Below are 26,743 nucleotides of genomic sequence, written 5' to 3' on the forward strand. Positions count from 1 at the left end.
GGCTTTGAATGGGGCCCAACACAAATTTGTAAAGGTTCTTAAAACATTATGAGATTTTTTTGGGCCGGGTGTGGTGGCTCACAGCCATCCCAGCACTTTGGGAGGCTGAGGCGGGCAGATCACTTGAGGTCAGGAGTTCGAGACCAGCCTGGCCAACATGGTAAAACTCCATCTCTATTAATAATACAAAAATTAGCCGGGCACGGTGGTGCATGCCTGTAATCCCAGCTACTCGGGAGGCTGAGGCACGAGAATAGCTTGAACCCAGGGGGTAGAGGTTGCAGTGACCCGAGATCGCACCGCTGCACTCCAGCCTGGGCAACAGAGTGAAACTCTCTCTCAGGAAAAAAAAAACAACCACAAAAAAACAAAAAACATGAGTGTGTGTGTGTGTGCGTGTGTATATATATGCATGTTTTTATTTGTTTGTTTGTTTGTTTGTTTTTTAGCTCATCGGCTGTCGTTAGTGTTAGTGTATTTTATGTGTGGTCCAAGACACTTCTCCCAGTGTGGCCTAAGGAAGCCAAAAGTTTGGATATCCCTGGTTTACAGCCTCCACTATTTCCTGAGTCTCCCACTGCCCTGGACATCGCATTGCTCTTGTCCCTGAACAAGACCTTTCACCACTGGAGGAGCCCTCAGTCTCCCCATCTGTAAAATGGTCACTGGAAATCCTAGGCCGCTGCTCTCAGACCCTCAGGCCCCTATGGGGTGGGGATTGGGGAGAAGGAGGAAAGCGGGGGCGTCTAGGGCTTGCGATTCGCTATCTTCTGGCGCCTTCGGGCGGCCTCGGAGACTCTTGGTGCCTGGACCTGGGGCCTGGACGGGGACCGGGCGGGGCGAGACCGGCCGTCGGGGGCGGGGCCCGTCTGGGGGCGTGGCCTGTCCTCCCTCGCCCCGCCCCGTCGGACGCCGCGGCGGAGCTCGCGCTGGGAGGGGAGGAGCGCGCAGCCCGCGCGCCGCAGGGCCGGGCGGAAAGTTTTTCCTGACGGAGTTTTGGCGGCGGCAGCGGCGGCGGCGGCGGCGGCGGCCGGAGCGGGCCATGGACGCGCTCAAGTCCGCGGGGCGGGCGCTGATCCGGAGCCCCAGCTTGGCCAAGCAGAGCTGGGGGGGCGGTGGCCGGCACCGCAGTGAGTGTGCGCGCGTCAGCCGGACCGGGCCGGGATCGGGCAGAGGCGCGCGGGGCCTCCGCGGGCGCCCGGAGTGCGGCCAAGTTGGGCAGAGGCGGGGCCTGACCGGCGCTCCGGTCCCGGCGTGGCCCTTTCCCGGCCCTGCGGGGCAGGGGGTCGGCCGGGGTCAAGTTGTGCACCTACTGCCCGGCCGCTCGATGCCGCTGCGAGGAGGGTCAGCGCTGAGGAAGGAACCCGAGCCCGGGGTCCTCAGGTGCAGCCGGCATGGGGTGGGGTGCAGGTTGGGAGAAGAGGCCCCCGCCACCCGCGGCACCTCCCGCCCTGCTGTCCTGGCCAGCTAGGAGGAGGCAGGCACTCGTCGTCGGTGTCTGGGGGAGGAGGAGAGGGCGCAGGGGCTTGGGAAGACGCCCCCGTCCCGCACCCCTGCGCCCCAGCCAGCAGCTGCGGCGAGCGGGAGCCCACTGGCCGGTTCTCCCGCCCCCTGCCCGACCCACCCGGCCAACTTTTGACTCCGGGTGCCCAGACACCCACCCAGGTGTGAGCCCGGGGTCGCAGGTACGTACTTGAAATTGGGAGAGAAGCCCTGCCTGGGGTGCCTTGGGAGAGCCCCACATCAGGCGATCTAGACCCTTACGTCCCTTCCTCTAGCCGGGTCCAGGTGACGAGCCTGGCGTCCCGACTATTTTTGAAACCTGTTTTCTCTTGCATCTTTTCCCTCGGGCTTCCAGAGTCCCTTGGGTGCCCAGGCAAACGGCAGACTTCGCCGCCACCTCTCCCTGGGGCGTCTGGGAATCTGGGAGGGGCCTCTGCCCCTTTCTCTCCCCCTGTCTCTGGTTACGCTCAGGGAACTTGTTACCTGGCACCTTCCCCTGAAGCCAGAAGACCCAGCCCAGCGCAGGTCTCGTTGTTTGGGAGGAAGAAGAGAGTGGCTTGCCTGGGGTCACACAGACCTTCCTGCCGGTTTTGGAGCCAGAGCCCAGGACTGCTGCACACTCCCACCTCCCTGCCACCCACTTCGGGCCACAGCCTCTCCCCTCATCAGGAAACAACTGACAGTACAGCACCCCCTCACCCCATCCCCTTTTGGCCTTACAGGGCTCTGCCAGGGGAGCCCGAGCTCCCTGGTCCAAGGAGTGCCAGCGTGTCTGGGCCTAGAGGGCCCGCCTTGCTCCTCCTCTGGCCCCACTCTGTTGTTCAGCTGTGGCCGCCTCCCAGCTGAAACTGGCATTGGCACTGGGAATGTGGGGTGGTGCCTGCTGGTGGGGGGTTGGGTCAGAGACCCATTAGGGCTGGGCCACTAGGCCAGGGGATGTACCGTTTATCACACTGATTGCATCCCAAAATAGACCCTTTAAAAACTGGCAAGATTTGACCAGGACTTCTGAGAATAGCCATCTGTTCCAGTGGGAGAATCCTGCGGTTTTCTCCAGAAATGAGGGAGGGAGGGTGGCGGGGCAGCCCCCAGGGAAGTGGTTTTGAAGGAAGACGGGCTGGCAAGGGAAGGGAGGCTAGAAAGAAACATCTCTGAATCTGGGGACACGGAAGAGGTAGCCACTTTGGATGGTGGAAGAGAATTTCTCTTGCCATCTTCAATCTTGGGCAAGTCACTTGTCCTTTCTGATCCTCCGTTTCCTCATCTGCAACATGGGGATGAAAACTCTTAACTGGCAGGAGTATCAAGGAGATTATTGGTAATAATGCTCCCTCCTAACTGGTGGCTTTCTTCTCCCCTGCTCCTCTTCCCCCTGCCTATCCTTGGGACGCCGCCAGCATGATTAGTACTGTGGTGAGATGGGTTTTGGTGGCCTAGAGCCTGTCTGCACATTTGGAGGAAAGGAGAGGAGCACCTCTCCCCCTCCTCCAGGCCCAGGTAAGCCCAGAGTGCTGTCCTGGAGCCTCTGGACCTGAAGGAGGGCAGGCCGGGCCCCACCTATCCCTCGTGATGAAGTCTCAATTTCCTCACCTGTAAATTGCAAATAACAATAGTACCTGCCTCCAACTGTTTGTGGGGATCAAGTGGAATTGCGTTTGCCTGGCATAGCGGAAGAGTTTGGTAAATGGTAACTACTGCTTTTGTAACTGTTTTACAACGTGTTTTTGCTTCCATTCTCTCATTTAATCCTTTGAGGTGACAGAGCAGGCCCATTTTAGAGACAAAGGAACTGAGACTCTGAGCATTGGAGTCATTGGCCCCAGACACAGAGCGTCTAAGAGGCAGAGCTCCACATTCCTAGCGCAGGGGTCTTACCAGTGCGCTTGGTGAACTCTGCCATGGGAGGAGCTGGGGGCAGGCCCCACCCACCCCAGGTTGGGCTGGCAGCCTCTGATAGCAGTGGCCACAGGTTAGAGCAGGGGCCATGGGGTATGTGGGGGTGCTAGGATCACCTTGCTCAGGGTTGTGACCTGGCCTGGCCTTGGACCTGGTCCCTGCGGTTGAGTTTTGAGGCCAAACTGAAGCCAGTGGAGTTAAGTTAGACTCGAACCCTGCTCTCAGTTGCGACCTGCTGCTCCCGCTCAAGGTCCTCACTAGGATTAGCATGATTGCTTATTTGTGGAGAAAGAAGCCCAGAGAAGGGCAGCACCTTGCCTGAGGTCACACAGCAAAGCCAGCACCCCAGGCTTCTTTCCACCCAGCTTCATGCCTGCAGTGGATTCCTGGTTGTCCTGACCTTGAAAGAGGGTTCTCTTCCTCTCCCACACATGGCTTTTCCCATCCCCTGGGGAGACATCAATATTTTATCTTAGTCCCTGGCCAGGCATTTTCCTTCCAGCTGCCTGGAAGAGGGACTCACCTTGGCCCTTCAGCACCCTTTCCAGAGGTACTGGGATCATTCAGGCCCTCCGGTTCCTTTGTGGGTTGTGCTTGCCCAGAGAGAAGGGGTGAAGAAATAGGAGGTGCAGGTTCCAGTAAAGCTAGTTCATGGTGGAAGGCAAGGGAGGGAGGATCTAATCACATTTATAATATTTATAATAAAAGATATTGCAAATGAATGTAGCCCAACACAAATTCATAAACTTTCTTATGAGTTTTTTTGTGATTTTTTTTTTTAAGCTCATCAGCTATCATTAGTATTAGTATATTTTATGTGTGGCCCAAGACAATTCTTCCAGTGTGGCCCAGGGAAGCCAAAAGATTGGACGCCTCTGGCTTACAGTCTGGTGCACCACAACAAGGGTGTAGATCAGTGGTGTGGTTGTGGACACTGGTAGCAGGACGAATAAAAATAAAGCAGGGTGAGGAAATGATGGGACAGCTTTGTAAGATAGGATGGTGTCTTCATTTGGGTTCTTCTAGAGACAAGGATTGGAGTGCAAGTCATTTATTTGGGACAAGATGGCAGGAACTATTGTTAGGACAAGTGAGAAGTGAGGGGAGTCCACAAAGTGGACATTATAAAGCAAATTACTGGCAGGGCACGGTGGCTCCTGCCTGTAATCCCAGCACTTTGGGAGACCAAGGTGGGCAGATCACCTGAGGTCAGGAGTTCGAGACCAGCCGGGCCAACATGATGAAACCCCACCTCTACTTAAAATACAAAAATTAGCTGCGTGGGGTGGTGCAGGCCTGTAATCCCAGCTACTTGGGAGGCTGAGGCAGGAGAATCGCTTGAACTTGGGAGGCAGAGGTTGAAGTGAGCCGGGATCACGCCACTGCACTCCAGCCTGGGGGACACAGTGAGACTTTGTCTCAAATAAATAAATAAATAAATAAGCAAATTACCACCAGGGACTCCTGGAGCTTAACCCCGCTCTGGGAACTGTGGGAGGCAGCGTAGAACGTGCTCTTCAGAGGCGTTCCGCTGGAGGGGCAGTTCCTGGAAGCCCGGTGGAGAGGACTCATGGGGTGGGGAGATCTTCATTCCCCAGTCTGCGCCAGCCTCAGCATCTCCAGCAGGCAGAGTGGCAGGTGCTGGCAGTGAGCACAACATGGAAATGGTGTGCAGCGGGGATAAGGGCGGCCACTGACAGCACCAGGGAAGGTCCCTCTGAGAAGGTGACTGGGTGCACACCGGTGAATCCCAGGAGGGAGGAGTCTGGGAAGAGTGTTCCAGCCAGAGGGAACAGCAAGTGCAGGGAATGCTGAACTGGAGGCGAGGACTCTGCTTCTCACGGCTCTGGGGGCTGTGTGAGGGGCATGTAGCTTGAAGGAGTCAGAGGTCACCTACTGCCCACTGAGGGTCAGATACTCTTTTTGAGCAGCCCTGCAGGGCTCTGCCTGACCCCACCAAGGGGCTTGGGCTGCGGGAGGCAGGTATGGACTGAAGTCCCAGTGCTGTTAATTATGAGCCATGGTCAAACTCCTCTGAGCTTCTTTATCTGTGAAATGGGAACACTGATCTATCCTGGACTCTTCTCTCAATATGAGAATGGCCATGGACGTGTTAAATCTCTTTGCATTTGCCCATTGGTAATGACAGTAGCTCACACTTGTGATACTTGGTATGTACCAAACGAGGTTCTAAGCTCACCTCGGGTATGAACTCAGTTCATCCTCAAGACAACCCCATGGATGGATACTCCTTTTTTTTTTTAAGAGGGAGTCTCCTTCTGTTGCCCAGGCTGGAGTGCAGCAGCGGGATCTTGGCTCAGTGCAACCTCCACGTCCTTGGTTTAAGTGATTCTCCTGCCTCAGCCTCCCAAGTAGCTGGGATTACAGGCGCCCGCCACCACACGCAGCTAATTTTTTTGTATTTTTAGTAGAGACGGTGTTTCACCATGTTGGCCAGGCTGTTCTGAACTCCTGACCTCAAGTGATCCACCTGCTTCGGCCTCCCAGAGTGCTAGGATTACAGACGTGAGCCACCACGCCTGGCTGAGGTAGATACTCCTATCGTCCCTGTTATTTACTTATTTATTTGAGACAAGGTCTCACTCTATTGCCCAGGCTGGAATGCAGTGATGTGATCATAGCTTACTGCAGCCTCGACCTCCTGGGCTCAAGGGATCCTCCTGGGTAGCTAGAACTACAGGTGCACACTGCCATGCCCAGCTAACTATTTTTTATAGAGACGAGGTCTTACCATGTTGTCCAGGCTGGTCTTGAACTCCTGGCCTCAAGCAATCCTTCCTTCTCAGCCTCCTAGCACACTGGCATTACAGGCATGAGCCACTGTGCCTGTCTTGTCCCTGTTTTAAAGTTAGGACACAGATCCAGGGAGGTTCAGTGACTATGAACTCCACAGCCCATAGCATATTTTTCTCTTACTGTGTAAGTAGGTACTTAGGAAATGGTAGCTGCTGCAATTTATCATTTTAAAAATTATTTTCTTTTGATAACAATCTCAACAGCTTTGACTTCTGAAATTTTCCTAGTACTTTTCACATCCAGAAACTTCTGGTGACACTCCTGAGGGGCTGAACCCATTAGTCAGATAGAATTACAGCCCAGAGAAGCAGCTATGCTCCAGGTCAGGGCAGAGCTTGAGCCCCCTGCTGAGATGTTGTCACTCTGGCCTCTGAGGCCATCTCCCCACCAGGCTGGGGGAGACTGGAGGCCAGAGCCGCGGTCAGAGACTCCCCTGGCCCCTGGGTTTGGCTGCAGCTCTGATGTTGCAGACACACCAGCCAGGCTCGGTCTCTGGGAGCAGCAGAAGGGGCGCAAGGGCATTCAGCCCAGCTCTGACTCCTGGATGGTTGGGGGGGCCTTAACGAGGACAGAACACGTGTTCACAGCTGTAATTTAGACCAGGCATATGGTCTGTCCCCAGCTAACTCCGGCAGCAGGTCATCTATAAAATTGCAACGTTAAAATAGCGCAGTCATTACCCACTACAAGGCCAAAAATAACTAGGACCGGAACAGGGCTGTGCACTCAGGCCTGTATTTGCCCAGGGGCCTCTGGGAGCACCTCCTGAAGCCTTGGGCTCCTCCCGGGAATAAGGCCTCCGGCTGTGGCTGGCGAGTGGGGTGGATATGGCTCTGAGCCCTACCAGTGGGCCTTCACTGAGAGCTCCCAGGTGCTGGTTTCTGTGGGGAGGGTGTGGGCATGAGGGGCCTTACACTCTAATGAAGAGATGAGTCACTTGCACAGACCACAGGAGGGAAGCAGCTTCCTAGAGAGAAAGGAGCATCTCAGTGGGGCCTGGGAACATGGGGTACAAGGGAGAAACAGGACCAGACTGGACGGCCACATTGGGCAGGCGTACACCTCCAAGCCAGGTCCTGGGGAAGCAGACATGAATGGCAGGTTCTTTAAAGGGAAGAGACGTGTAGGCAGTGCTTGGCAGTGAGTGGTGTGGCTGCAGGAGGAAGAAGAGATTTACACTCAAGAAAGGCACCAACAGCCCGCCCACAGGAGGGATGAGGCCCCACTGGGAGGTGTACTGAGCACCTGCGATGGGCCTGCCTCTCTGCTAAGTTCTATAAACTTATCCAAGGGTCACAACAGTCCCCAGGAGTCAGAGCTGTTGTTTCCCCCATTTTAAAGATGAAAAAACTGAGGTTGAGGGAAGGTAATGAGCTCACTCAAGATGACTCAGACATGAAGGATCGGAGCTGACATCTTAGGATTAAGGCCTTGCTGTTAACCACGAGGCTATATGGCCTCAAAGGAGGCTTCCTGGAAGAGGTTGGACGTGTGGGGTTTGATCAAGTGAAGAAAGGGCATTTAGGATAGAGGGAACTACTTGAGCAAAGGCACAGAAGTTAGACAGTAAATGTTACATTATTAGGAAGAAGCTCTGCATGGTTGGAGCTTCTTGGGGTAGAGGGTATGTAGGGATATTGTGGGAGAAGAGACGGGGAAACTTAAAATTCCCTCACAGTCACTGGTCATTGTGGGGATTGTCTATAGTGGCCTGGGTGGGGTGAGGAGAGTCCCTCTGACTTGCCATGTGACCTTGCACGGGTCCCATCCCTGTCTGGGCTTCAGTTGTATCATCAAGTAAGGGGCTTCAGCTGAGAGCCTAAGGCTGACGAGTGGCAACCAGTCTGTAAGGACGTGGTTAGAGGAGGGGAAGGGTCAGGCCAGGGAAGGAGGAATGCAGAAAAATGCCGAACATTTCAGGGGTCAGGGAGGACTAGGGAATGTTTTGACAGCAAAGAGATCGCCAGTGACCTTGGCAGGCTTTGGTTCTTTGGAATGGAGGGAGCGGAAGTGACTTTGGAAAGGGGCCAGGAAAGGGCTGAACCAGAGGAAATGGGAGAATGGGGACATGAAAATGGGGGCTGGAGAGGGAGAGTGGAGAATGTTTGCCAGGGGTAGGAATGGATAATGAGATGTTCAAACCTTGATCAATTAGTATTGCTTGCCTGGGGCCTTGTGCTGAGAAAGGATCAAAGGGAAGTAGAGCTGCAATTGATTATCAATGTCTGCCAAGGGCACGCACGGGTCATAGGCACAGTAGCACTTCTCTCCATTGCTGTCCTTGCTTAGATGGGTCTCAGGTTGAAAATGGTGGCCTGGGTATCCTAGCCTGCAGAGGGGAAGCCTTAGGAATACCTAATTCCAGGTGAGAAGAAACGCCTTCGCCTCCAAAAACCTGATCTTTTGCTAGAATTAAGGTAGCTTGCTGCATGATAAAGTAGTATGGTCTCATGGTCAGGAGCTTGGGCTTCAGAGTCAGTCCTTTGAGTCTCAGTTTCCTCTCTGTAAAATGGGAATGAAAGAATGCCTGCTTGCAAGGTGGCTGTGAGTGTTAGAGGTGATGGTAATAGCTACAGCTTTATTATCGTTGCATCGTTGTTATATGAAAGCGCTGTTTTTCCCTGATGAGGGTGCTGTTATTGTGAACTTGAGAGCAGGGTCTGTGTCTGAGTTGCTCCAGGGCCGCATCACTCAACCCAGGACTGGGGACACCTCAGGGACTTTCACATTCTTTTGGAGGATCAAATGGAATAGGCTTGTGGTTGATGGGACAGAGGATAAGGTCATGTTGGGCTTTGGGGTCATCTCAGTGGGGGCCTGGCCTCATGTTGGGGTGGAGGCCCAGGGATGAGGGCTAGGGCTGGAGGGTCAGTGGGCCTGGGGCCAGGGCTGGGGATGGGATGGGGTTGTCCTCGTCATTTCTTCCTTGAGCAAGTATTGAGCGCTACCTGCATGCCGGGTTCTAGATGACAGTCAGTAAGTCCCTGCTCACCTGATCTCAAGACATGAGGGGAACTGGGTACATCTGTAAGTTCCTGTATAACCCTCCCCAGCCCTGACACCCGCACCCTCTTTCAGATGAAGAAATGGCCTCAGAGAGGGACAGTGGCTCGCTCAAGGCAAATCCAGAGAAATGTGGGTGTACAAGCCTCCTTCTGGCTGTGGAGAGGGGGACCAGAGCCCCTGGAGGCCCAGGGCTCTAGGACAGGAGCTGAGAGGGGCAGCAGGGATCCAGACTGGGTAGGGGACCTGGTGATGCCACCTGGACCCGGACTTCTGCTCTTGACAGAGCCGGAACTCCAGAGCCAAGCTGAGCCTTGTAGTAGGGGCCCACATTCCTGCCAGAGCCTCAGCTGCCCGGGAACTAGCGACACCTAAACTTTCTTCCTGTAGCTTTTCAATCGGAGCCAGTGAGGAAGGCCTCGGGAGGAGGTAGGGAGGGCCCAGGACATCTCCCAGCCCCTACCTGGGGGATGGTCTAGGGAAGCTGGCCCTGGCTACCTCTCATGGCCCCTGGAAGCTGATTCCTGGCTGGATCCTGCTCTGTCCTTAACAAGATTGTGTGTGAGGCTGAAGAGCAGTTTTCTTTCTCATCGGTAAAATGGTGCAGTCATAACAAACACCTCCTACAAGCACAGCATCTGTGAGGGTTTCCTCTCTGTAAAATGGGACAGAGAGGTAGGGGACAGGAAGGGGCTCTGGCAGGTGGAAGTGTGGGGTGTTCATTCGTCTTTGTTCATCTCCTCCTTCCGAGGAGCCGGGGATGGTCAGAAACCATCAGTGCAGCCGGCTTTTGCCCTCATGCCCATTTGCCTCCACAGGGCCCTCACCTGTGTGGTGGGGCGCTCTTTCCACGTATCCCTTCTGGTCCATTTGCCCACCCAGTGAGGCAGGCTCATCCCCTTATTTCCTGACATTTGTGTGGTTGGTGCTTTTAGAGGACTCTCCTTGTGGACCCTGCTCTGCGCCATTGTCACAGCCCAGACAGGGGGGAATGTTAGTCCCAAAGAGGAGAGGGGACTTCCCTAGGACCATCCAGGGGCTGCTTGCAAGGTAGCAGAGCGGGTCTCGAACCTTCTCAGATTTGGGAAATCACCTTCTCCTCTCCCCACCCACCCTTACCCTTCCCTGCTCTCCCTGGGCTACTGTCTCCTGCCCAGCCTCCCGCACGCCCCGTTGGTCTCTACCGATGCGCACAGGGAGGAAAGCAGTGCAGGCTGGGGCCGTGGGAACCACTCAGGGTTGAAGTCCGACTCATATGTGGCCTTCATCTCATGACTTTGCCTCCCTGAGCCTCAGTCTCCTAATCTGTAGAATCACTATCTCACAGGATTGCACTAAGGATTTAGTAAGAAATGGTATGATTTGCCCTCAGCAAGTGGTAGCGTTGAAGTAAAGAGGGCTCTGGGCTTGAAAATAGGGCTCGAAACTTGGCTCTTGCACTTCCTGGCTCTCTGGACTTGGTTATGTGATTGAGCTTCTATGGCCTCTGTGTCTTTGTCTGTCAGTGGGTTTGATAAAAGCGTTGACCTCATAGGTTCTTAGGAGGATTAATGAGAACATTTTATGTAAAGCTGCTTACATGGAGCCTTGGTATGTGCCTGAAAGCTTTAGCCCTTTATTAAAAAGTGACAGCAGGCCCGGCGCGGTGGCTCACGCCTGTAATCCCAGCACTTTGGGAGGCTGAGGCGGGCAGATCACTTGCGATCAGGAGTTGGAGACCAGCTACTCAGGAGGCAGAAGCAGCAGAATCGCTTGAACCTGGGGGGCGGAGGTTGCAGTGAGCTGAGCTCGCACCACTGCACTCCAGCCTGAGTGACAGAGTGAAACTCAGTCTCCAAAAAAAAAAAAAAAAAAAAGAGTGGCAGTAGTGGTGGGGGAGACCCCCTATCCCCCTTGCTGGGGTTTCCTAGGAAAGAAGGCTGGTGAGAGCTGTTGCTGGTGGTGGGCCCTGAGCCGCAGGGTCTGAGGGCCTACCCTGTGCTACCCCAGAGCTGCCTGAGAACTGGACGGACACGCGGGAGACGCTGCTGGAGGGGATGCTGTTCAGCCTCAAGTACCTGGGCATGACGCTGGTGGAGCAGCCCAAGGGCGAGGAGCTGTCTGCCGCTGCCATCAAGAGAATCGTGGCTACGGTGAGCACCCCAGTCGGGAAGGGTGGGGGAACCAGGGACCAAGGACCAGCTTCTTCCCAGGGTGCCCTCCTCCCAGCTTGTTACTCCAGTTGGGTGTGTCTGCGCCTGGCCCTGCCCTTGATTCTCCTTCCATCCAGCTTTTGGGCCTTGGCAGAGGGGAACCATTGGACTTGTCACGGTCAGTGGCTTCCCTCCAGCCATTATGGCCTCTTCCAGCCTCCCCACCCCCAGCCCAGGCTCCCCACCAATGCATTGGTGACTTATCAGCACCAGGAAGGGTGGGGAGGTTGCTTTCCCTTGACTACCTGCCCAATGGCCTGAGAGACAGCGTAGCCCATCAGAGAGCAGATTGCCCCCTCCCTAGCTTTGAGCAAGGGTGGGCCTTTTAAATCCACTTCCCTTGGTGGCCTCGGACCCCTCAGCTCAGTGGACGGAGCAGAGTACTCAGGAGTCATCCTGCTGGGTTGTGCTAGCTCATTCAGTGCCGAGTCTGCAGGCCCTCCTAGCTGTGTGTCCTTGGGCAAGTCGCTTAGCCTCTCTGAGTCCATCTCTTTCTGGGGAGAGGGAGGATGACTCGAGGTCCACGGTGCCTGACAGATAGCTGGTGCTCAGCAGATGCTGCTCCTGTTTCTATTGCAAGAAGGTGCTGGCTGAGTGGTCTTCCCCAGGCTGCTGCCCGTCACCTGAACTGAGATGGGCCCCGTGTCTGGGGCTTAGGAACAGTGAAGTGCAGGCCATGAGGGTGGGTCTCAAGTGAGGCTGGCAGACTCCTCTGACTCCTGTCTGCTCCCAAGGCTAAGGCCAGTGGGAAGAAGCTGCAGAAGGTGACTCTGAAGGTGTCGCCACGGGGAATTATCCTGACAGACAACCTCACCAACCAGCTCATTGAGAACGTGTCCATATACAGGTACGCTCAGCATGGGGTTGGCCCATCCACTCTGCCACTTGGGGCAGTAGGTGGAGTATCCCATCTGAATCCAGGCTCTACCACTTCCTACCTGGATGACATTGGAGCCTCAGTTTCCTCATCTGTAAAATGGGGGTGGGAACAGATCCTGCTGCACAGCGCTGTTAGGAAACGCGGAGTGCACGGCACCTGGCTCACGATGAGCATTTGGTTAAGTGGCAGCTGCTGCTGTCATCATCACCAGTTGCAGAAGACAGCTGAGCCCACCCGTGCCCCGCCCCCCTACTCCCCACCAGCATGCCGCTGAGTCGGGCTTGGAGCAGAGAACTGCAGAGTCACTGCCTTTTCCTTCTGCTGTGAATGCAGCAGCTCAGCTCTGGGTATCTGGCCAGACATTCCAGGAAGGCCTCAGCCAAGGTCTGAGGTCAGAGTGTAGATGGTCTCTCTAGTGGGTCCTCTGGTCAGCCCTTAGAGCCTCAGGCTATCCCCACCTCTCTCAGCTGGTCAGTTGTAGTTTTTCAGAACTGGAAGGGACAGCTCAGGTCCATTTTACAGATGGAGAAGCTGAGGCCCAGAGAGGGAATTGCCTAAGGCTGCACAGTGAGGTAGTAGCTGAACTGGAACTAGGATACGCGGGCCGGAGCCCTGTCCAGCTGGCTCCCGTCTGCCTGGCATCCCTCCACCCTCTTGCTTTGTCTCTAAGCAGATGGCTCAGCCCGTTGGTGCACAGGCCAGTAGTAGGTCAATAGATGTGTGTTGTGGGGGTCCAGCTGATGTCTCCTCTCACCGGCCTGATCAGACCTGCCTTCCTTTAGTCAACAGTTTCAGATACCTATTCTGCCAACGTCTGTGCCAGATGAGGACTCCAATCCGGCTCATGCCCTCAAGGAGCTTCCACTCTAGTTGGGAAGAGTCGGAAGGAAACAGGAGATAGAGCATAGTGTTTTCCAAGAAGGCAAGGAGGAGGTCTGCCTGGGGAAATCCGGGAAGGCCTCTCAGGGGAGGCGGAACCTTGCTGGGGCTTGAAGAATAACAGGATCTAGTTTATTGTTACCAAGGACCCAGTAACGTTTAGAGCAGGAAGCTGGACCCCCTGGGATGGAGAAGAGGTAGGCAGGGACCTGGCACCTTCACACTCTGCCCACCAGGGTGTTGATGCCTGTGATTGAAGCTGGGGCCACATGGTTGAGGGGTGAGTCTGTGGCACTCCTGCCCCACCTCTGGGCTGCCGGCCCCTCCCTGATTGAGACTCTGAGGCTGACTGGAGGCAACAAGGAGGGACCAGACAAGTGAGGGAGGGTGGGAGGCCGAGGGCTCGGGTGGCCCCCAGGTTACGGGTGCGACTGGGGGCAGAGAGGGTGCTCCATGCAGAGGGAGTTGCTGTGTGTCTCCTCCCGGGCCCACTGGGGCTCCTTGTTGGGTCCTCGTCACACACACACACACCCCACCCCTACTCCCAGCTCTTCACCCCTGGCCACAGCTCCAGAACTTGCAAGTGGTCCCAGTCACCCTGAGAGAGACGGACCTGAGTCTCACCAGACCTCTGGGCAGGGGCATGGATCGGAGGGCAGGTGGGATGGGAGAGGCCAGGTGAAGGGCATCGGTGAGCAGGGGAGTGTCCTGCTTTCTGCTTCCCCTTCTGGCCAGTTGGCACATAGCCTTAAGAGGCAGCATGGCAGTCATGGCCTCTGGAGTCCTACAAGTGAGTTCAGGTCTGGGCTCAGGTCTTTAGCCTCAGTTTACTTCATCTGAAAAACATGGATAGTGATAGAACCCGTCTCAGAGGGTAGCTTTGAGAATTACATGAGGTGAGATCTAGAAAGCTCTTGGCACATTGCCTGGTATGTGGTAAGAGTTCAGCTATTACTGTTTTGGGGTGCGGCTCAGCGTGGGATGGGAGGGAGACGGGGAAGTGCCCTCCTTCCAGTCTTTACCCCATTCCATCCTTCCTGCCTGGCCTGGGCCCCTCCTGCACAGATGGCCTAGGTACCCAGCCTGGAGGCCAAGGCTGGATTCCCAGAGTCTGCCCTGGTGGAGTGGGAATAGCAGGTTCTCTGCAACTCAGGGGAGCTGCCCTGCAGGGCATCCCACATGTGCTCAGGCCCCTGTGCCAGGTCCGGTGATACTTCCTCCTTGCTTTCAGGATCTCCTATTGCACAGCAGACAAGATGCACGACAAGGTGTTTGCATACATCGCCCAGAGCCAGCACAACCAGAGCCTCGAGTGCCACGCCTTCCTCTGCACCAAGCGGAAGATGGTCAGCGGGGAGGGCTGGGGCCGGGACAGGGTCCAGTGGCCTTGGCAGCCCTGCTCTGGGTAGGGGGGCTGTCTGGTGTGGGAGGCAGGACCCAAAGGTGACTATTACTTAAGAAGAGGGTGAAATCTCTGGGAACCCCAAGTGGGTGCTGAGAGCTGAGGTACAGTGATGGGGCTACAGGCAGGCAGATGACCCGCCGGTCAGCCTCGTGTGGGCAGTGGCTAGCCCGTGTCCCCATTGCGTGTCTGGACCCCTTTCTCTCTGTAACATGATTCGTTGGGTTGAGATTGTTTTGGATCTCCTGTCTTTAATATGGTCTAGGGATGCAGGGCCTTGTACGGATTGGTCCTCGGAAATGGGAGATCGGGGGTCCTGGGGTGGAAGGCAAAGGCGAGAGCCATCAGAGAACCGGGCTTGCTATGACCGGAGTGTGGAGGGCAGTGGCCGTTTCTTGCTGCCTCCTGTGCGTCCATTCCAGCTGTGACCAGAGTGTGGACAGTGACCGTCTCTCGGTGCCTCCTGTGTGTGCATTCCCGTGCTAGGCTTCCAGGTCTTCACTCGTTTAATCGTCACGGCTCTGCAAGGTGGCAACTGTTACTCTCTCCATCTCTTTTTTCTTCTTTTTTTAAATTTTTAGTGAGGAAACAGACTCCCAGAGGCCAGCTGTCTTGCTGAGGATAACACAACCAGTCAGGGTTCGAGTAGGGTTGTTTAAACCCACGTGTCCTCCCCTCCCTGCGTGACTGGGGAGTTCAGAGCTCCTTGTCTCATTTCCAGGACACCCCCTGACCACATCTTAGCTGGGATGAGTGGGAACCTTGGTGGTCACAGGGGATTCGTCCTGAATTTGGGGGCAAGGAGTGGAGTGGGTCAACCTTTGGCATTGCAGCTTTTGTTTCTGAGACCCGCAGGATCTGAGCATCCTCCCTATAAGGTGCTTCCTGACATCCATTGATGTAGCATTGACACCTGTTAACCTCTGTTGACAGCTCAGAGCCCCAGTCCCCATGCCCTATAGCCCTTGGAACCTAGGAGACAAGATCCCCTTCCCTCCCCTGTCATCAAAGGACATGGCAGGTACATCACAGTCTTTGTGGTCCCTAGGCTTCCTGCTGCCCATCAGGGCACGCTTTAGGTATTGTGTAAGTTGTAACAAATGATCGCAAATTTAGTGGCTTAAAACAACACAAATGTATTCTCTTATGGAGAAGAAGAATGTATTCTGTGACAGACGTAGATCAGGAGTCTAAACTAGGTCGGCAGGATTGTGTTTTTTTCTGGAGGTTCTAGGGGAGAATCCGTTTCCTTACCTTTTCCACCTCCCAGAGACTGACCACCTGCATTTCCGGGTTCGTGGGCCTGTCCTCATCCTCCGAGCCAGCAATGTAGCGTCTTCCGGTCTCCTGATTTCATTGTCACATTGCTGCTTCTAGCTCTGACTCTCCTACCCCGCTCAGCACTCCTTCTGATGACATTTGGACACTCTGAGTAATCTGGGATAATCTCCCTCGCCACATCCTTAGCTCACATCTGTAAAGCCCGTTTGCTGTGTAAGGCAGCATTCACGGTCTCAGGGATTAGGATGTGGACATCTTGGGGGCGGACACACGATTCAGCCCACCACAGGTGTCATGGAAGAGGCACTGTAGGAGGAGACAGTCTAGCGGTCTGATCCTGGCTGATTTGCTGTGTTACCTTGGAGAAGATCCTGCCCTTCTCTGGGCTGCTTGCCTATCAGCAGAATGAGAAGGTTGCCTCAGTGACCTCCAGGGTTGTTCTGAAAGGCCCCAGGTTCTTTTGAACACCTTGTTTCTTTCCTGCAGACTCAGTGTCGCTGGCCACTTGCCTCATGAGGTCCCAGGGCTCCAAGTTGCTGTGGCATCTCCTGTGAGTTCCCACAGATGTGAATCGTGGCTTTGTCTTTTAGGAGGCCACACAGACTTACAAATACAGCTCCTTATGTCCCCATTGTTCATCTCTTCCTCCCCGCTGACCAGGGCAGGCCCTGGGCAGGGACAGCTGGCCCTGGGTGGGAGGGGCCTTCGATAGTGCAGAGGCTTCCTCTGGGATGAGGGGTCTGGGAGTAAGAGAGAGGTGCAGGCCCAGCTCTTACAAGGGAGACCTGGCGTGTGATGAGAGAACTTCACACAGACTTGAAGGAAATCAGCCTACCCTCAGGCCATGAGGTCAATTACCAGGAAAACAGAGCCAGGCCGCTGCTCAGCCACTGATTGCAGAGCCCTGACCAGGCAGCAGGAAGGGCCCCTGCCAGACACCCAAACTCTTCATCTTTCTTAGTGTGTTTTTCTCAGGTTGGGTTGACGGCTGGAGTGGTTTATCCGTCTCCCTACCCTTTGCTACCTGGCCTCCCTGCTTCAGGGGCCCTGCGGACCCCTCTCCAAGACAGCCCAGCCCAGCATGGTGTAAATACATCACCTGCTACCTCAAGGTCTTAGCCCAGCCCAGGCTGACAGTGTGTTGATGGCCTCCACATGTTGGAAATCCTAGATTCTTGGGCTAAGTGGAAGTGTTCTTGGGGGAGGCAGGAGATGGAATAGCTGTGTCAGCCTCCGCACCTGCTGGCAGCTCTGCCACAGAGGTTTGGCACCGTCTGTCCTGGCCTGAGCCATGGAGAAAACATCCAAGGCAGTAGAGAACAGCCCAGCTTCCGTACCTGGAACCCAGGAGGGCTTAGTTCTGGGGTGGTAGTAAATCTCACTAACTTCCCTGAAGTTAGAGTCAGTGAGACTTCCTTGAGACAGACACCTTGAATGGGGCTTTGAAGGCTGAGGAGCCAGGAGGAGTTTGCCAGGCCAAGACAAGGGGGTGGGGTGGTGGGTGGGGAGTGCACACCAGCACGGGATTAACACACGTGCAAGCGCAGAGGGGCGAAGCAAAATGGTTCCCCTGGGGTGGGTGGTGAGGCAGCTTCCGTTTGCGGCAGGCCTTGAATCAGGATGTTGAGGGCCTTGAATCGGGATGTTGACAAAATGTCACTCATTGTGGCTGGGGGCCTCCACATCCCTACTCTTCCTGGCTGGGCTGCCGGAATGAGTTCATGACCCATTCAGGTTGGGGGAGAAGGGCTCCTTTCTACATCACCCACCAGTCAGTTCAACTCTGGGGCAGCACAGCCACCCCAGGTCTCCCCTCCTTGGTGCTGCTGGGCACAGCCAGCATAGGGTTCCTCCAGGGAATCCCTTCCATCTGCCCAACCGGGAGGCCTCTGGGCTCCAAAGTGAAGGTGTCGTGCAGGTGCTGGGCCTGGGCTGATGGTAGGCAATTTCCACCCAGGCAGTGCGGGGCCAGGCTGCTCCCTCCCCCATGACCATTGGCATCTTGGAGTGATCGTTGTGCAAGGTTTATGCTTCTGGGGCAGCAGGGCTGCTGGGGGGCACGTGGCTGTCTTGGTCCGAGTTTTTGGCCCCTTTTGAGCCATGAGCAGCCTGGTTCCTGGGAACAAGGAATGTGAAAAACTGGGCAAGGTAGCATCCAGTCAGGATAATAAGGCAGACCCGAAGGCCAGAGGCAGTCAGGAGGGGCGGGCATCCCGCCTGGGCAGGCCCAAGCAGTCCCTCCACCTAATGCTGGTCCTCGGATTCCTGCAGCCACCCCAGGAAGCAGGGCCCACCCCACTCCCAGTCCCTGCCCAGCCTGGGCTTGCAGCCACCTGCACACATCCACCTCTTGGGTTGTATTCAGTTTAACCTACAGCTTGGGACTTCAGGGCAAAAGGGCAGGAATGTATGCAAATGAACAAGCAGATTTATGCAACGACAGTCTAAGCTTGTGTCTCCAAGGTTCCAGCGGGCTTAAATAACGGCGTTTTCATATCCCTGCCACATTGGGTGAGCAGCCCTTGCTTGGGTGGATAGTGATCTGACTTGGGCTGGTAATTAGCTCATATTTTTAGTTCGTGGGCAATACTCAATGGTAACTGGGTCTGTTAAACTTGATTCAGAGATGACGGCTTAAATTGTAAACAGCTGCGAAGAGTTTCATACTTAATTACCATATTTAAGTTTTGCCATAAAGTGCCTGTACTTCCATCAAAAATGTAAATGTTGGAGACATTCAAATGAGGTTTTATACTTTTGTGAAGTTTAATTGGCATGGATCAGTCAGTTTGTTTAGGAATTTTAAATATTTTTTTAAAAGGAGTTTTAAAGGCAGTGACCCCAGGTCCATTTCTCAATTAAATGGAGTTGTCTGGGGGAGGGCAGGGAGCAGGGCTGAGGCTGGTGAGGCCTGAACTTGTAGACTTGAAAGAGGCTGGTGCTTTCTTCTCTCAGCCAGGGCTTCAGAAGGAAGCTAGATGTTTCCGGCTATAGCTACGAACTCTGGGACTTCCACTCTCAGAAGCTGAGCTGATTAACCCTGGACTGGAATGGCTGAGAGAGGAAGGTGTTGAGATGAATATGGGCTGGGGATAGGTCCTGGCTGGAATGAGGCCTGTGCCTCAGATGAATGTAATTCACCCAGTATTGTTGCCACCTCTGGGAGGCATTGGCCTGCTCTGGAGGGCAGGGGTGTTCAGATTGATTCTTGCTTTTGGGGTGCACACAGCCGGGGGAAACACAGGCAGGGGAGCCAGTGACACTTTCACATGCATGGTGCCAGAGGGAGGTGGGTGGGGCTAGAGGAGTCTGGGACTGGTGACAAGAGAGGTGGTGACATCTGAGTTGGGTTTGGAGGGGTTGGGGGGGAGTTCCCCTGGGGTGAAGGGCCAAGGTATGGCCCTTCCTTACAGGTGGGTTATAGCACTGACCGGTTTTGGTCCCCGGGCCTTCATTGACATCTTGCTCCTATCAGGAAATTGACAAGCCTTCTACTCTCTTTGTGGGATCCAGTTATAATCCCAACCAGAACCTAACTTTCACCTCTCTGGCTGTGGCTCATTTGGGGCAGTGGCTGGGCCCTTCCAATTCTGGCTTTTCTGTTCTCCAATTCCGAGGGCTAAGTCCACAGGTAATTAGGGAGGGCTTCTTGTAGGAAGTAAGCCTCACAGTTCATTGAATTTAGGGAAGCCCAAAGGGGAAGGAAAAGACATGGAGAAGAACAGCCTTTGCAGGCAGGGGCCCTAGGGTGAGGGTGAGAACTTTGGTGGGGCCAGAGATGGTAAAGATGGGGCCCCTACTGCCTCTGCGAGGCTGTGGTCTTATGACACCCCAGGCTGCTTTGGAGACCTGGGAAGGGCCAGGACCCTGCTGTGCCCAGCAGGCATTCCAGAGCCTGGGATGGAGCTGCAGAAGCTGCAGGGAGGGAGCCAGGGGGCCTGGCCTGGAATCCCCAGCTCTCCAGTGCAGACTTGCTCTGCCCTGGCTGATACAGCACCCCTCCCCATCCCCACTTCCTGTTTTCAGGCTCAGGCTGTTACCCTCACCGTAGCCCAGGCCTTCAAAGTCGCCTTTGAGTTTTGGCAGGTGTCCAAAGAAGGTGAGCCTTTGCGTCTACATTGTGGGTGTGGTGGGAGGTGGGGAGACACATAAAGGCCCTGGGGTCAGACCTGGACCGACTTCCTGCCTCATCACCCACCTGGCTTGTGACTGTGAGCAGGTCCCTTCACTGCTCGGAGTCTCGGTTTTCCCGTCTGAAAAATGGGAACAGCCGTCTCCCTCCCAGAGGGTGCTTGTGAGGATTAACTGACATCCGAAAGGTTTCTTTCCTCCCAGCTGGAAACCTGAAACTGCCCCTTGAGATTGGCCACGGCTAATCACCCCTGCCCAGTGATTGCCGGGGACAGAGTGCTGGGGTCTGAGGCTCTAACATGTTGTGCCTTGGTCCTGCAGAGAAAGAGAAGAGGGACAAAGCCAGCCAAGAGGGAGGGGACGTCCTGGGGGCCCGCCGAGACTGCATCCCCGCCTTGAAGAGCTGTGAGTCCTGACGGGGAAGGGGGATTGGCCATGCGGTGTTGGGGTTGCGCTTCACCCAGGGGGTCCCGCTCCTGCCTGGGCTGGGACAGCCTCTTGGTTTTTCACTTCTGTTTTGTTAAATAAATAATACACATTCATTACAGATCAATTAGAAAATGTAGATAAGGGGAAGAAGTAACTCATTTTAGTACATTTTCTTCTAGATATGTCCCTATGCAAATATATAAATATGTGTCTATCTTTCTATATACTTAACATACTATTGTGTGGTTGCTTAAGAAAACTTAACTATTGTGAATATAAAAGTTTCAGTCTAAGCCATTAGTCAGGTTCTCGCTCTGTGGGCAGCTGCGCATCTGCCATGTGGAGGTGCCAGGGCCGGGCTCTGCTGGGAGGCCTGGGCAAGGCCACATCAGAGGGGAGGGTCAGGGCCAGGACAGCCCAGGGAGGGGGCCGGGAAGGAAGAGGCTGATCTCCCACTGACAGCCTGACCGGATCCCTCACAGTGGTCGCCACTGGGAACCTGCTGGACTTAGAGGAGACGGCTAAGGCCCCGCTGTCCACGGTCAGCGCCAACACCACCAACATGGACGAGGTGCCGCGGCCACAAGCCTTGAGTGGCAGCAGTGTTGTCTGGGTGAGTGATTGTGTGGCCAGCAGATCGGTGATCCTCAGCCTGACCTCTGGGTGAGCCTGGGGCTGCTCCAGGGACCAGGCCCTGGGACCCGTGACTTGTGGGCCTCTGGGAGGACCAGACCCAGCCCGGTAGTGCCCAGGCCCAGGATAGGGGATGAACAATGTCCCTTTTGAACCTGAGGCTTCGTCCCCAACAGGCTTGGCTCCCAGCACAGCTGTCTCCTCACAATGCTTGGCCTCTTGGCCTGAGCGTCCACGGCTCTGCCCACCACAAGACCAGCCAAAGGCGCCCTTGTTCTTGACGTGGCAGAGCTCGCTCCTGGCACCCCTCCCCCTCAGCCGCCTGAATGAGGACCCAGAGACTCGGGCAGTCACCAGCTTGGCCCTTGACTCCCTCAGGGACTCAGGGCAAGCCCCCGACCTCTCTGTCTCAGCTTTTTCATCTCAGTGAGGGTGATGACCTCTGCCAACAGAATCTCCCCGAGGAACCTGAAATTTAACTTTAATTTTTCATTTGTAAATAATTTCAGACTGTGTTACAAAAGTAGTACAAAGAATTCCTGTTCACCGTTCATCCAGATTCCCCAATTGTTAACATCTTGCATGACCACATTACACTGGTCAGAATCAGGAAACAAACACGATACTGTGCTGTTATATAATCTATAGAACTTACACATTTCTCCAGGTGCCCCTTCAGTGTCCTGTTTCTGGCCAAGGATCCATTGCAGAATAACATGTTAACTTGTTGTCTCTAATTTTTAAAAATCTGGGTACTGGGGGCTCCCCTGGTGTCCCTCGAGCCTGTTCTCTGCTGTTCGGGAACCACCCCTGCCACTTGCCCATCCTCACCAGGAGGCCATGGAGGGACCTCACCCGTCGCTTTTCTGCTGAGGCTGTGGGACTCCTGGCATCAGTTACCCTCATGAGCTTGGAATTTTGGCTTGGCTTTTGGAAGTAATTGAAGGCAAGAAAACTTCCTTCCCCACCCTCTTCCTTTTGGAATTTGAAAGCCATAGAAGTCATCGAGTCCAATGCCCTCCTATTACGGAAGGAAAAGCTGAGTTTCAAAGAGCAGTGACTTGCCCAAGGTCTCACAGGCAGGTAGTGTGGAGCAGGGCGCTGAACCCACCTGGGTCTCCAGACACCCTAGGACATGCCCTTTCTCCTCTCCCACGTCTCCAGCTTTGGGTCCTTGGGCTGAGATGCCGACGAGGCACCCAGGCAGGACGCCTGCCTGAGGCCGTGCCTCCAGGTGCCCACCCTGAGCTTGTGTCCTGAGTCCCTGTAGCTTACCCAGGGCTGGGACAAGCCCCAGCTGTGAGCTCCCCCAAACATAGTTCTTATCTCCTGCTTTGTTTTCCCCAAGGAGCTGGACGATGGCCTGGATGAAGCATTTTCAAGGTAACGCGAGCTTCCTGTGCTGGGCAGGGGGCCTGGCGTGCGTGCGTGGGCTGGCCCTGCCGCTCTTTCCCCTGGGGACCTTTGCCCTGATTAAGAACACGAGCCACTCGGACCCCCTCCAGAGCAACAGTCCCATCCCTCCACTCAAATGCTTCCAGGGGCAGGGAGCTCACTGTCTGGGGAGGAAACCCCTTCCAGCGTCGTCCAGAGCTGTTAGAAAGTTCTTACTGTTGAGTCAAAAACTATTCCTAGTGGCTGCTCTGCCGAAGTCTGAGCTGAGCGAAACACACTGCAGCTCAAGTTGATTTCCTCCGACTGGCGTGGCCTTCAAAAATGGGCTTTTTTTTACAGGCTTTGCTCCCTCCAGAGGTCTGTGTTTATGAACAGGGGAAGGGAGAAAGTGCTTAATGAAGCTCGTGGAGCGTTCCGTAGCAGAGAAGGTCAGGCACAGTGAGGAGGTGTTTTGGTATAGCCTTTGGTGGCACTTCCCCGTTTTCCCAGGGGCCATCCTTGTGGCCCCCTGCAGCTTGGGGACATGCCACGGAGAAGGCTGTGGCTGAGGAGAGGCCTGGGCAGGTCAGGGCTCCGAGCCCTGGGTCCCCGTCTGTCAGGCCTCCCTTTCTCCCTTGAGACCCTCAGCAGCCTCCTACAGCCCTCCCACATCAGGGGCTTTGTTTGGGGTTGGGGTCAGCGATTTTTGGTCCAGCGGGTGAGGACAGAGTCCGGGTCTTTGCCCTCCTGCCTCCTCCTTCCTCTTCCTTGCCTCCTTCTTGCCAGGGACTGGTGGAAACCCCTTGGTCCAGCCTGGGATGAGGGCGACACCTTCCCTGCCTCACTGGCTGACGACACCCGCCCTCTGAAGAAAATCTTTTGTTTGCTTTTTCCACATTATTTTGAGCATCATGTGCCCTTTATTAACAATTTTGAAAATCAGCAAAGCATTAAACAGAAAGTAACACCATCCCATAATCCCACAGCCTAGAGTTTAGGGCTTAATTCATGCTAATCTTATACATATACATTATTTTGCATTGATCAGCTCATCATATTTGCATTTTGGGATCCTGATTTTTCACTTAACAGCGATGTGTCAGAAGCATTGCTCCAGGCTGTTAAAAGCTCCTCATAAACACCTCTTCCATTGACTGCCTAACATTCTCTTAAGGGAAGCGGCTATACTTTACTTGACTCCCCCCTATTCTTTTGGACATGTAGGTTGTCTCCCTTTGTAAATTTATTTTTCGAACAGCATGGTGTTGACACACTTATAGCCAAAGAATCTTCCGTGTTCCCTCCCACAGCTTGTTCTCCACCCCACCCCCAACCCTGCTGCTCCCTTTACCAGCACTGCCCCTTCTCCTCTTTCCTGGGCATGTCCTGGCTGAGCTGGGGCACGGAGTGGGTGCTCTGGCCTCTCCCGGGGGTGGGTGCGCCGCTGGCTGCCCCTGACTTTTCTGAGCTGTTTGACTCTCAAGGGGAGGTGCTTTGATCCGAGGCTCCTCCACCTCCCCTGCACCTGGGGCTTCCTTCTTGGGCCACGTGCCCTGCTGTTCCCCACTGGTGCCCCCTCGCATCTGACCCTGGGGCGCGCCAGCCCTCACCCAGGCTCTCGGCTCACACAGCTCTGCCTTCCAGGCTTGCCCAGTCTCGGACGAACCCTCAGGTCTTGGACACTGGCCTGACAGCCCAGGACATGCATTACGCCCAGTGCCTCTCGCCTGTCGACTGGGACAAGCCTGACAGCAGTGGCACAGAGCAGGATGACCTCTTCAGCTTCTGAGGGCCCGGGGCCAGCCGGACACAAGCAGCCCTGACACGTGACGGACCAAAGCCACCTGCTGCGGGGGAGCCAGTTCTGGGACCTGCCCGCCACCTCTCCCCGCCCTGAGCACTGTCAGCCTGAAGATCAGAGCTGCAGCCAGTCAGGCAGGGGAGAGATTTTTTTTTTAAGCCCTGCTCTTTCTCTGAGAACCAAAAGATGCCTTGAATATTTATTCAGTGACTTCTGGCTTATGCTCGGAAGCCAGTCTGCATCAGGCACGTCTCCTGCTGCGTGACATGTGCAGTGCTGTAATCGGCTCCCCCTTGCTGTCTGGAGCAAGCTCTGTCCTGGCTGTGGGTATCAGGACTGTGACCAAAGCATTTCTAGTCCCTTCTCTCTTTCTAAGGACTCACATTTCCCTGGGGGCATCCTGCTTCCTGAAAGCCGTTGGATTTCAGTGATTTTCCCCCCACTCCCCAGCACAGGAGAGCACCCACAGCCTCAGAAGAGGAATGTGTCCTCCTGCTCTGCTTCCTCAGGGCCCAGCAGGCGGGGTTTGAGCCCTGGACCCCAGGCTCTTAAGAGACCAAGGGGCAGCTCCTGACCAAAGACGATACAGCTTGGCACTTTAAAGCATTAACAGCAGGTGTGACCCTGAGGGCTCCTCCATGGTGCTGCATCGAATCCAACTTTCCTTCTGTCCTTCCTCCAGGAGAAGGGGCCAAAGGTCCCCGTGGATGGTCTCCACTTGTGCTTGGAACCAGTGTAACTGGCTGCCCCCTGCTCCCAGGGACTGACACGGGGATCATCTCTGTGCCGCCCTCCGTCGGGCCCCTCCCTGCCTTCTCCCCTCCACGCAAGGCTGTGCTCTTCCTCTGGTTTCTGTGTGTCCGTTTGAGTGTCTGTGCCCCACCTCCCCATACTTCCTGGGATGATGTGTGAAACCTGACACCTAGATTTATTTGGAAATATTCTGTGACCACTTTACAGATGAGGAAACTGAGGCCTCAAGCGTGGAGGGGTAGAGTGAAGAGTAGAACCCAGGTCTGATGCCAAAGCTGCTTGCTTCTCTGCCTCCTCACGCAACTCACACCTCCTTTTCTTCTAGCTTTGTTGTCCTCCCAGGAACCAAAAAACCCCAGCTATTTTCTGACCAAAATGTGTTTCATAACAAACCATCTGGTGCCTTTCCACACAGAACTGGCAGGAGCCTCGTGTCCTGCTAGCTGTCTCTTGTTGATTTCCGTGAAAATGCAAGTGTTTGAAGTCTGCTCATTCCGAGGGTGAAACAAAATCCAACCCTGTCAGAATCACGCTGTTCTCTTCGCTGACACTGTGACCCTAGGTCGGGACATACCAGCAGCAATCTGTCTTTAGAATCTCTTTCCTTCCTCCCCTTCTGCCCCCGTGGGGCTCCTGGCATCCTGGAAGCCAACAAAGCCTCCAGCATCTTTGCCATCCTGAGGTGCCTCCCAGTGGCCTGGCTTGTCGGAGCAAGTTTCATCAGCCCTAGGGGAAACCACGGCCCTCCTGGGAACCTCCTTACCTGGAGTAACCGGACACCTTAGATGGAGGTGCCTGAGGGTGGGGTGGGATTTGTAGGGTCATTATCAGAACATGAGGATAACTTCCTTGCCCCAGCTCTGTAGCCACCTCCTTGGCACCGGCCTCTGTATTTGTCCTAAGGCGGCGGCGTGGGTGAGGCCTGACACACGCCGGCCTTGGCACGAGGGAGGCCAGGGGTTCTGAGAAGCGCTGCCCTGTGAGAGCCACACTGGCCTTCGTCTCCATCTCTCGTTGACGGGCTGTCCGTGTGCCTCCTGTGTGTCTGCAGACAAGTCTTGCTGTGCTTTATTTGTGAAACTTTAATGAGGAAAAAACAAATAATAAATGTTCTCGTTTTGAAACGCAAGCAGCGCTCATCAGGCGGAGAAGACCGTCGGCAGCGTCCGGCGGCTTCTGCTCTTTGGGGATGGCAGCAGCAGTGACCACAGGCTGGGTGGGGCTGCGCACCCGGGGGCAGCACTGAGTGGGGGTGATGGTCTTAGGTTCCTGGGGTTGAAGGCCCAGTGGGGCCCCCTTTTCACCCAGCAGCTGGGTGTGTGTGTGATGAGGTCACCTCTGGATGACTCACAGAGGCCACACCAGGGATCCGGTGCATCGGCTGAAGCGTCTGAGAGCCCGGGCGGGGGACCCTGGCCAGGGGCTGTGAGTCCCCCGCAATGTGCATGAGGTTGTGTACATGTCCACGTGGGCGTTTTCCCCAGAGAGGATGTCCATTCTTTCCATCACTTTTCGGACTGCAACACTTTCTCATTCCACAGACTTGCTCCAGGCTGAACGTGCACTGGGTCTGGGTCTGGGTACTGGGGACAGGGGTCCAGGCGTGGCCCAGATGAACTCAGAATGTGTGGTTTCAGTGTGTTGGGGGATGGTGGCAAGTATTTCAGTGTCTTGGGAGACTCAGGGTCTAGCCCTAGCTCTGCCACTTGGAGGCTGTGACACTTGATCAGTCACCTCTTGAGCCTTGATTTTCCCATCTGTGAAAATGG

General features: G+C 55.1%; 1 protein-coding gene across 5 annotated transcripts in view; it reads left to right on the forward strand.

The window, feature by feature from the left end:
- Positions 1-895: 895 nt before the first annotated feature.
- LDLRAP1 (low density lipoprotein receptor adaptor protein 1) overlaps positions 896-26,743 on the forward strand; it is a 47,572-nt gene continuing 21,724 nt past the window's right edge. For 2 of the 5 annotated variants that reach the window (XR_004028477.1, XM_030805746.1), the window contains exons 1-8: positions 896-1,130; positions 11,209-11,351; positions 12,146-12,258; positions 14,402-14,516; positions 19,880-19,952; positions 20,306-20,389; positions 20,896-21,026; positions 22,395-22,429. Coding sequence is in view for 4 of the 5 variants with exons in the window: in XM_030805746.1 (XP_030661606.1) it covers positions 1,043-1,130; positions 11,209-11,351; positions 12,146-12,258; positions 14,402-14,516; positions 19,880-19,952; positions 20,306-20,389; positions 20,896-21,026; positions 22,395-22,429 (782 nt within the window). In the remaining variant the exon portion in view is untranslated. The other 3 variants (XM_030805745.1, XM_030805748.1, XM_030805749.1) reach the window with 3 other exon arrangements.

Source organism: Nomascus leucogenys, chromosome 24 (genome assembly GCF_006542625.1).
Source record: "Nomascus leucogenys isolate Asia chromosome 24, Asia_NLE_v1, whole genome shotgun sequence".
NCBI classification, from domain to species: Eukaryota; Metazoa; Chordata; class Mammalia; order Primates; family Hylobatidae; genus Nomascus; species Nomascus leucogenys.